Here is a 9,853-nt window from a genome sequence, read left to right on the forward strand (position 1 = left end):
TCCAGGGACAGCCCCAGACGGCATGAGTCAAGAATAGGTATCCTCATGGGCGTCAAACACCTCATTCCTCGTCGTCGAACGAGAGCTTGATCTTCTTCTTTGTGTTCTTCTTCCGCTTCGGCGCTTCGGGCTGAGCTTGAGATGTCTCTTGATCTTCCGGAACATCGCCGCCTCCTATGACTTTTTCTTGCTTCCTCTTCTTCGAGGCACCTATCTCCGCCATATTCTGCTTTGATTTGGAAGTTCGACTTTCTGTCTCGGCTCCTTCATCCGCGGCAGGCTTCGTGGCTTCGTTTTCTTCGGTGTCCCCCTTTGGCCCAGCTACCATCTCTAGATACTTCTCCTTGGAGATGACTTCGTTGCTATCTTCGTCCACGTAGGTAGGTCCGTTATCTTCGTCCTCAGCATATTTAGATTTGGCAGGGCGTGGATTTGGGCGGCTCCGGTGGTGGTTGCTGCCATCTCCAAATTCATTCCTCAATTTACGGAGGAATGACGGCTCCGGCTTCTCTACAAAAATAATGTTAGCGGAATGAGGTCTCATTCAATAAATGCAAAAAGGTAAAGGCAATGTATCTACCGTAAGAGAGATTGTTTGCCCTGCGGCTCATGATGGCTTGGACTCGCGTGTGTTGACTTCTGGCCGCGCGCAATCGATCACAAGCATTGCGCTACACGATCACCGGGCCATAACTAGTGAGCAGAGCAAGCCCCAAAATTGTAGAAACGAGGACAGCGGCCTCTTCCGAATGGATTTATCAGCCCCCTAGAAGACTGGGTTCTTTGTAGACGACGTCTTGAAAGGCTCCAAGTTGACCTGCCTGAACCTCCTGGGCAGCTCCAGCGGGTGCTGATGCCGGACGCGGAAATACAAAAGCGCCGAGCTTCCCAGCAGATCCATATGGATGGAAATCGGAATTTCGTATCAAGTTGAAAACGAATTCGAGAAGCTCCAAAGGCGGTCCAAAGCAACTTCATCAGCCATGTTGTGCGCAAGTAAGCTACCCTTTGTTTTATGTGCTCTTTTTATGGAAGCAATTAGCTAACTTTTGGCGAAATAGTTTCTGGCGAGGCTCCCCAGGTGCCGGTGGTGTCGCGCAAGAGTGGTAAGCAGCGGCCTGCGTCGCGAACTGATATTCTGAGAAAGTACACTTATACGATCTGACTAGGAAACGTCTTCGAGAAGCGTCTGGCGGAGGAGTACATATCCGAGCATGGGAAGGAACCCATCACAGGCGAGGAGCATACCGTGGAGGACCTTGTCGAATTGAAGTCAGCTCGCATTGCCAGACCTCGACCGCCAACTCTTACCTCGATTCCCTCGTTACTCGGAGTTTTCCAGGAAGAATGGGATGCCCTGGCTCTCGAAACATTTACTCTTCGGCAGACACTTGCGCAGACGCGGCAGGAACTTAGTACGGCATTGTACCAGCATGATGCTGCCGTTCGTGTGATTGCTAGGCTGCGAAAGGAGCGAGACGAAGCCAGAGATGCACTTTCAAAAATATCGGTTGGAGCTAGCCGTGCTCCTCCAGCTGGAGATGCGATGCAGGTGGATAGCACAGGTCTTCCAGAAGGTGTCATCTCAAGGATTGAAGAAACCCAAGAGAAGTATGGTTTGCCCAAAAATCTGTATGCCGTGTCCGTATCTAACAGTCGTTTTTCTGCAGACTTTCAAAGACTCGACGCAAACGGCCTATTCCAGAAGACTGGGCCACCGGTGAAACCATTCAGGAGTTTAAGCCTTCTAGCCCGTCCGAAGCCCTTTACCCTGGTGGACACTCTATATCACTGAACTCCTCTGGCGAACTAGCTCTCGTAGGAGGCACGGATGGTGTTGCCGGCATATATTCCCTTCCAGAGAAACGAGTTGTGGCCTCTCTAAAGAGCGGCAGTGGTTCCATAACAGATTCTGCCTGGGTCGGAGACAAGGCTGTCATTGCAACTTCCACTGGTGCTGTGAAGGCCTTTGAAAACGAATCAGAGGCTGCCAGCTTCAACGTCCATGCCGGTACGGCTGCAGCTCTCGCTGTGCATCCAACCGGTGATATTGTTGCCTCTGTTGGCATTGACAAGAGCTACACTCTCTATGATATCTCTAGCTCTTCCGTCATTACTCAGATATTCACCGACGCCGGTATGTATTTATTCATCATCCATATTATTTGCCAGCAAAGATGTTCCATAACTAACCTGGTGAAACAGCTCTATCCTGCGTCAAATTCCATCCTGATGGTCACCTTCTAGCTGCCGGCGGCGCTGACGGCCAAATCAAAATATTCGATGTTAAGAGCGGCACCAGCGCAGCTACCTTTGACATGTCCGGTCCCATCAAAGCGCTGTACTTCTCTGAAAACGGCACCTGGCTTGCTGCAGTGACCAAGGACTCCTCGGACATATCAGTCTGGGACCTCCGTAAATCGACAGTCGTGAAGGTGCTGGAAACCGGTAGCCGAGTCGACTCCATCAGCTGGGACTACACGGGACAGTTCCTCCTCACCGGTGGACCAAACGGAATTACGGTGCAGCAGTATTCCAAGGCCTCAAAGTCCTGGACAGAGCCATTGCGAAGTGCGGTGCCTTCCACTGCAGTTGCCTGGGGTCCCTCTGCCCAGAGTATCTTGTCACTTAATGGAGACGGCGTTATTGTGTCAGTTAGTGCTCAGTGATTTTATACTAATGTGATGGGAGTTTCTTGTTTCTCTTTCTTGTGTACTCTATAGTGGATGGATGGCAAGTTCCTGCTGCTACCAACTTGGTCTAGGCACTGCCAATATCCCTTAGTCCTTCCCCTGGCTGCCTTTACACCGGCCATTATCCTCTCCCAGGCCCCTTTAGGAGCTCAATCTGGCCGTCGCTATGGCCTATAGCTATAGCTCTTCTATATTAAGATTATGTCATCGCCAAAAATCCATGAGAATCCCCCCCTGACTCCCTTTGGTTGATGTTGTTGATATTGGTATTCATCCAAACCTCCACATAAAACAAACCATTGCCAGCCTTTCTTCTTGAGCTTCTTCCTTCATCCTATAACTGCCATGGTCTAGCATTGCCGGCCTATCCTACCAGGCTTTCCTGGCTTCATAACTACAGCGTCTCACCCGTCTCCATCCTCCCCTTGCTCGAGTCTTGCAGGGAGTTGACCCTTAACACACAGTGAATAAGGATGGTAGACGGCCGCTGCTCTCTCTCACTTTAATCCCAGTGGCCGATGGCAGCAGATCTTCCCTCTCCCCTGCAGCTGGCCGCCCCTTTGCTCCTTTGGCAGGCCTTGTTGCCGCTTATCCTGTAATCTGCGCCTGGCCACCGCACGCAGTTTCACCATATAACCAAACTCTTAACTAGTTAACTGCACAAGCACCAAGCGATGTGATTCCCGCAACACAGCATCGCCGCGCTGCCTCCCCCCGACCCCCATCCTGGCCACGGAGGCGGAAAATACTTAAGACAAAATAAGCTATCCATAAACGCCTCCTCGGTAACTCCTGGGCTTCGCTTGGATCTGACAAAGCGCATGGGGGAGCCGTTTTTTCCGCCGTCACTCCCAGCGTCCAGTCTCTTGCTCACTGCGCCGAATCTTGCTTCTTCCACCAAACAACCAACTCCGCTTGCGTCTCGCCGTCGCCTTCACCACCCGAGCCAGCATCCGGCTCCCTCCTGCGCCGCCGACGCCGACCTCCCTACCATGAACAGCGGCCCCAGCAGACAGACGATTCACGCCCGGCAGCCGAGGAAGGTCAGTTCTTGGTCCTTTTGCTAGCGGGGTGCTCAAAAAAAAATATTATTCTTATCTGCTAGTCCAACCAACATCCCGTTGCTAAATATAAATAACCAAGCCCTCTTTAAAGCGAGCACACCAGCAACAACCACGCTATATCATATTACCTGAGAGTTGACAGCAGGCTGACGATATCTGATTCTTGTTCTAGCGCTACCACGAGGAGTCTTCCAGGCCGCATTCTGATGGCGAAAGCCAGGCGCCCCGGAGTCGTCGCGGAGAGTCGTCAAGCTCTGTAGATACACCCGGTGCCCTCAGCAGCAGCAGCACCAGCTCCAGCAGCAACAACGGCGTCAGCAGCTCCCGTCCCCGCCTGCCACCGCTTCCGCCGTTCCCTCGCACAAGATATCCTGGCGACGGGTTTGATTTCCGCAGGCCCGTCATGTCGACCGGCGTGCCAACCCGATCACATACCCTTCGGCCTTCCTCGCAAGAAGATGTTATCGATTTAACCCAAGACTCGGATCCCATAATACAGCCTGCCCTAACGCCGGGGGCGCAAGAAGTAGAACCTGTGCTGAACAGAGCGTCACGCGGCCCTCGGTTCGGACGAAATATCATGGTCGATGTGGTGGACTTGGAAGACGACAGTGCGTCTGAGCACCAACCGCAAGAGCAGCAGCAGCAGCAGCAACAGCGACATCGACAGCGACACCAGCCACGGCAACCATCGAGCCCGGAGGTACAATTTCTTGGATCGTTAGTGAGGTCAGGCGCATCACACACAACAGACCGGAGTGGTAGCAATACTCCACAGTCGCTATTTGCAAGACGCTCTAATATATCGACCGTGTTCAGAGGGATACAGCGGCCACCTCTAAACCGGGACGAAGCGTTACGCCGTGAATTGTCCGTACGCACAAGAGGCATGTGGGCCGGTCGACCACCAAGCCCTGTATTTCCGGTTTTAGAATGGTTCTCTAATAGCATCGACCTGACATCGGAACTCGATCCCTTTGCCATACAGCTAGATTATAGCACAACAGGATTCGTTGGTGGCGGCAGTGCTCCTAGAACAGAACCTTCGTATGAGCCACCCCCGCCGCCTCCTGATGGATTCACAAGGACAGTTACAGAGGATAAGGAAGCTATCTGTCCAAATTGTGAGCGTGAGCTCGGGACTGGAGATGAGCTTGGGAAACAGATATGGGTTTCCCGGGCCTGCGGACATGTGAGTGACCTATGCTATATAGAGATCTCATACTTATTAACATATACTAATATCCTGTTTTATAGGTTTACTGTGGTGCATGTGCCAAAAATAGAGCTCTCTCTTCTCGAGCGAAGAAGCCTGACCCGCCCCCGGATCCAAAAACCAAACCGTTTGCGAAATGCGTTGTGGCTGACTGCGGGAAACCCGTCAGCCAGCCCAAGGCAATGTTACAAATTTATCTTTAGTCACCTTCGGTCATTAAGGGCCTTGAACATTTCTCTTCTTTTTCCTCTTTGTTGATTCGCCTTTTTCGAGGTGACGGCGTTTGGTAGAATATGCATAGGGGGTGCGGCCTTTTCATTTCAATACCCAACATCTCATGGTTCAGGCGCATTCATCTTCAGTCGATTTTTTTAAAGCGGTATATACATACATTTCCTTCGATATTGCCTCTCGCGGGGACTTTCTTTAGTCTGCTGCTGCTCTGATCGGCATGTAATTTTATTGCAATATTACCAGAAAAAAGTAACTGGTTGGGATGGAGGTCCTGTATCTAAGAATATATCCCTAGTAATCATATACAACTCCCGAGTATGATGCAATGTACCTCCAAATATCAAAACAAGAAAAAAAAAGTCACTCGAGGAATAAAATCAAACCAGACACGCCATGCCGTAATAATAGTACATTCTCGTCAACCACGTGTAGCCCCAACATAGGAACCGGGTCGAAAAATATTATATCTGCTTCATATCTCCATGGTATGGAGACCAGATGCCCCTGACACTCTCGTTCGTGCTGAGAACAGGCTTATTTGTTCGTCGGAGCTTCTCTCCACTAGCTTCCTTCAACAGATTCGCTTTCTGAAGAACTTCATACACTTCGAGATTTCGCACGCAAATTGCTTTCTCGCGGCCATTGATATAGTGTCCCTTGATGACGGGGTGTTTGTGTGGACGGGGAGAAATGCGGATTTCAATTTGAGGGTTTCGTTTGGCGAAATCAGGAAGCATTTCCTTGATGAAGGAGCTGATAAGACACCAATTAGATCTAGCCCATAGGAAGTTGAGGACGGTATATAGAGTAAAATACTCACTTCATGCCCTTGGAACTCCCGGCCCAGTCGCAGTAGTGAAAGTCGAGTCGTTTGCACTGCAAGATGAAAGCTCCTACACCATTCTGCAGCAGTCACCAAACCAATTAGCATAGAATCACGCAATCAGCAGACGGACCGCTACCTACCCGGCCAGAAGCCAGCGAGACTATTCCTTTGACCGGCATATTTGCGTCTTCCTCCCCGTACAGTAAGTATCTGGAAGTTGTCGCTGCTCTTCTTCGTCTTCTGCTTTGCTGGTCGAACTTGCAAAAGTTCGAACTTTTTGATGCACAGTGAGTTTATGCAATGTGATTGGTCAATAATTGCTGACTAAGCGTCCCGCGACAAAGGCTGAGAGAAAAAGCCAAAAAAGGCGATGTCGAACGACAGGAAAATACAAACTGCGCGACAGCGAGGAAGGCCTGAATCTCTGCCTGTCGCCCTCGAAGTCCGTCTTTGATGCTTGAGTCCGAGTAGAACGCTCTACATGCTGCTTGCTTGGTTCTGCTTCATCCAGCCATGACGGATAAACTCCCTCCAAACCTCCTCGCGCTCTTCGCGCCGCGTCCTCCGCTCCGTTACCTTCAGCCCATCAGCAGAGCGCCCGACGATGTGAAGCCAAGTACAATATCTGGTGTTGCGGGTTATCTCGATGAGCTGAAGAAGTATGGAGAGGAGGTCCCTTATAATGCGACAGAGAGTTGGCTCCAGCGCAAGGATAGGCTGAAGATGGAGAAACGGGAGCAGACTACGAAACGTCTGGAGGAAGGTCTTGCAGCATGTGCGCATATACCCTACCAATTACTGTTGCTGTTGTCCATAATCTATATGATTTACTAACGTCTTGGCTATAGATAACCCTTCTGAAGATCCACAGATTCGTGGTGACCCTTTTAGAACGTTATTTGTCTCCAGACTGAGCTACGACGTCAAGGAAGCAGATCTAGAACGGGAGTTTGGCCGGTTCGGCCCTATAGAGAGGGTGTGTACTATAACACTCAACCTTTCTACTATGCGTGTCCTGGCTAATTTTTTGGTCTCTTTTAGATTCGAATCGTGAAAGACACGAAGAACCCTAACCCAAAGAAACCACATCGAGGTTATGCTTTTATAGTATACGAACGTGAAAAAGATATGAAGGGTACTGAATCCTGAACAACCCCTCCACCCCCTTCCTATCCCCTACTCAACATATAAATACAGCTATGACAAGGTAATCAAGTACATGACTAATGCCATTGATCGCTCTTGCGTCACAACTACAGCGGCCTACAAGGAAACAGATGGAATTCGCATCAAGGACCGACGTGCTCTTGTGGACGTCGAGCGTGGACGTACGGTCAAGGGATGGAAACCACGTCGATTCGGCGGTGGGCTAGGTGGCCGTGGATATACCAAAGCGATGCCCTCAAGGCCCATGGGTCCTGGCGGGTATGGCCCCCCATCTGGCCCTGGTGGCTTCCAAGGCGGTTTCCGAGGACCCAGGGGAGGCTTCCGCGGTGGATTTAGAGGAGGTGATCGGCCCTTTGGTGGCCGTGGAGGAGTTGGCTTCCAGGGTGGACGTAGCGGATTTGGAGGCTCGGCCAACGGTGCATCAGGCCAGGCTCCTCCAAACGCCCCCTTGGGCCCTGGTGGAAGCCGGGGTGGTGGTGGGTATGGTCAGCAAAACGGTGATGGCTACGGAGACAGACGCTTTGATGATAGAAGCCGAGGTGGCTCCAGGTACGACAGATCCGGTGAGCGTGGTGTAACTGGCAGCAACCGAGAACCCGTCAGGCCCAGAGGATATGGAGATCGTGATAGAGACAGGGATAGGGACAGGGACAGAGATCGTGATCGTGATAGAGACCGAGACAGGGGTGGTCGGAGCGATCGTGACCGTGATAGGCCGCGAGACCGTGATCGTGACAGACACAGATACAGTCGGCGTGATGATGATCCTCCGAGAAAGAGACACCATGAAGGGGACGCATACGATGACCCTAGGACGAAACGAAGATACTGAGTCCGAAATATCCTAACAATTCAATACTGGTTTGTCGGTGGGTTGCAAATTCATTTTGTCTGCTCTTTTCATAGCCTCAAGGGTAAGATCATGGGTGCTTAGAAGAGAATCGCCCGCTACATCACTTTAATGGACTCGACGATCCGATCCCGATTTACAACATATGAGGTAACATATATTTCCGCCTTATAACGACCTATCCCAAGCTACAGACGCCGGAATACGCCCTGAATACCCCATTTGATCCTACCCGGACTACCGTCTTGTACGGTCTCGCGCTACTAATTCTCGAAGTGATGTCTTACTACTATACCTTTCTAACCTTCGGTCCTTTTGTCACCTTTGAATCTTGCGCCTCCTGCTTTTTCTTTTCTTTCTTTCCCTTTGGAACTGTTTTTACTGGGTGGTAAGTATGTACTTTTATGGCACCGGTGGTGAAGGTGAAATTGTACGTTTATAATCTGTTGTAGGTAAGATCGGGTAAGGCTGTTTAGCATCCTCTAAACATTCTGGCATTGATCATTGCAAATACAGGTAGTGGCCGCTAGTTAATTCTCTCCTTCATTAGTCGTGTATTGTCTATCTCTTAAAATTTAGCAATGAAGATCCTAATAGTATAGAAACAGATAACTTTTTCCATTTCATCATGGTAGAAAATAAAAGCCAAGGAAGATAAATATTCCAGGCAGAAAACCGTCATCAAATATTGACGCCAATCGCCGAACTCCAATAGGAAAAATGCTCACTGGTTTCAAAGGTTCATCACCTCATCGAACGATAGGAACGCTTGAGAGTGAGAGGATAGGAGAGATTAGGCGGAAAACCATAACCAGGTTCTACATCCTCCTCATGCATCGACCTCCATTGTTTCCTGTTTCTCCAACACCACAACCTCTCCGCTCTTCTTCTCCCAGCGAGCCTTCATCTCAACTTTAAATTCAGCAACAGCGACGCCAAACATCTTCAGGAGCGTCGACTGTCTGGAATCAAGCTCTTCACCTGCCTTGCAGACCTGATATCCGTCGCCCTCCATTTCTAGCATAACTTTTCCCTTCACCAGTCTCGTAGGGACGTTCAGTTTCCGTAGAGTTGGCTCAATTGTATGGCTGATCGGCTCGTCATCTTCTGCCGGTATTTCGCCAGCTCGGGAATATACGACCCCGCTGGGTATTGTGAAAGACCGAGGTGTTATGTTCCCCGCGCGAGCGAAGTCGATAGGGTGGAATGATTCGAAAAAGTCGAGAACAGATTGAGGGTCGCGGGATGTAAATAGTAATCCAACTGCGCCAGTGAGATATGGTGAGAGACGGTTGAGGTTTGGTGCATATGCGGTTTCCGGCGTCGTTCCAAGAGCAATTGCCATGACCTTGGTTTTGCCGAAGAAGAGTCTGGACATACAGTTAGCACAAACAATTGCATAGACAGTTTCTTGCAATACAAGCATGAGTAGAACGGAAGATAAAAGCTCACCGACCGTCCGAGAACTCGGTCCGTACATCCTTCAGATAAGTGTTTCTCATATTATCAACAGCAAATACAAAGAGATGGTCATATTCCTCAACTGCGGCTTGGACATTGGCATATAGTCGACGAGTCTGCTCTTTGTGCGATTTTTTTTGAGTCCTGGACTCGTGGATAACCTTCGCTCTTTTTGAGATAGGCATGATGGATTGATTAGGCGGAAGGGACTGGGTGAGAGATCGGAATAAAGCCTTGCTATTTGCAGCCTTCAAGATAGGCTGGAAGCAATCTTCGAAGGGTATCTATAAACTCGAAGTCTTCTCTATCACAGATGCTTGTTTCCTATCATCGATTAGGTCG

At 50.0% G+C, this 9,853-nt stretch overlaps 6 protein-coding genes across 6 annotated transcripts; 3 read left to right on the forward strand and 3 right to left on the reverse strand.

Moving 5' to 3' along the window:
* Positions 1–61: 61 nt before the first annotated feature.
* On the reverse strand, positions 62–544 carry TRV_00844 (uncharacterized protein; the record flags this gene model as incomplete). The annotated part of the gene is made up of 1 exon (XM_003024936.1): positions 62–544. One exon carries the CDS (start codon positions 542–544, stop codon positions 62–64), a length of 483 nt encoding a protein of 160 aa, XP_003024982.1.
* Positions 545–905: 361 nt separating this feature from the next.
* TRV_00845 (uncharacterized protein) lies at positions 906–2,669 on the forward strand (the record flags this gene model as incomplete). The annotated part of the gene is made up of 4 exons (XM_003024937.1): positions 906–996; positions 1,170–1,632; positions 1,671–2,137; positions 2,206–2,669. The coding sequence occupies 4 exons, from the start codon at positions 906–908 to the stop codon at positions 2,667–2,669; spliced, it is 1,485 nt and encodes a 494-aa protein (XP_003024983.1).
* A 1,016-nt stretch (positions 2,670–3,685) lies between these two features.
* On the forward strand, positions 3,686–5,176 carry TRV_00846 (RING finger domain protein, putative; the record flags this gene model as incomplete). Its single annotated transcript, XM_003024938.1, has 3 exons — positions 3,686–3,736; positions 3,930–4,949; positions 5,015–5,176. The coding sequence occupies 3 exons, from the start codon at positions 3,686–3,688 to the stop codon at positions 5,174–5,176; spliced, it is 1,233 nt and encodes a 410-aa protein (XP_003024984.1).
* A 492-nt stretch (positions 5,177–5,668) lies between these two features.
* Positions 5,669–5,944, reverse strand: TRV_00847 (uncharacterized protein; the record flags this gene model as incomplete). Its single annotated transcript, XM_003024939.1, has 1 exon — positions 5,669–5,944. One exon carries the CDS (start codon positions 5,942–5,944, stop codon positions 5,669–5,671), a length of 276 nt encoding a protein of 91 aa, XP_003024985.1.
* A 602-nt stretch (positions 5,945–6,546) lies between these two features.
* TRV_00848 (uncharacterized protein) lies at positions 6,547–8,032 on the forward strand (the record flags this gene model as incomplete). The annotated part of the gene is made up of 3 exons (XM_003024940.1): positions 6,547–6,808; positions 6,882–6,990; positions 7,168–8,032. The coding sequence occupies 3 exons, from the start codon at positions 6,547–6,549 to the stop codon at positions 8,030–8,032; spliced, it is 1,236 nt and encodes a 411-aa protein (XP_003024986.1).
* An 847-nt stretch (positions 8,033–8,879) lies between these two features.
* Positions 8,880–9,795, reverse strand: TRV_00849 (uncharacterized protein; the record flags this gene model as incomplete). The annotated part of the gene is made up of 2 exons (XM_003024941.1): positions 8,880–9,420; positions 9,503–9,795. Coding segments are annotated over 2 exons (834 nt in total), but the record flags the coding sequence as incomplete, so codon positions are not given.
* Positions 9,796–9,853: the final 58 nt, after the last annotated feature.

This window comes from Trichophyton verrucosum (genome assembly GCF_000151505.1).
Source record: "Trichophyton verrucosum HKI 0517 chromosome Unknown contig00083_1.f1.exp, whole genome shotgun sequence".
Classification (NCBI taxonomy): Eukaryota; Fungi; Ascomycota; class Eurotiomycetes; order Onygenales; family Arthrodermataceae; genus Trichophyton; species Trichophyton verrucosum.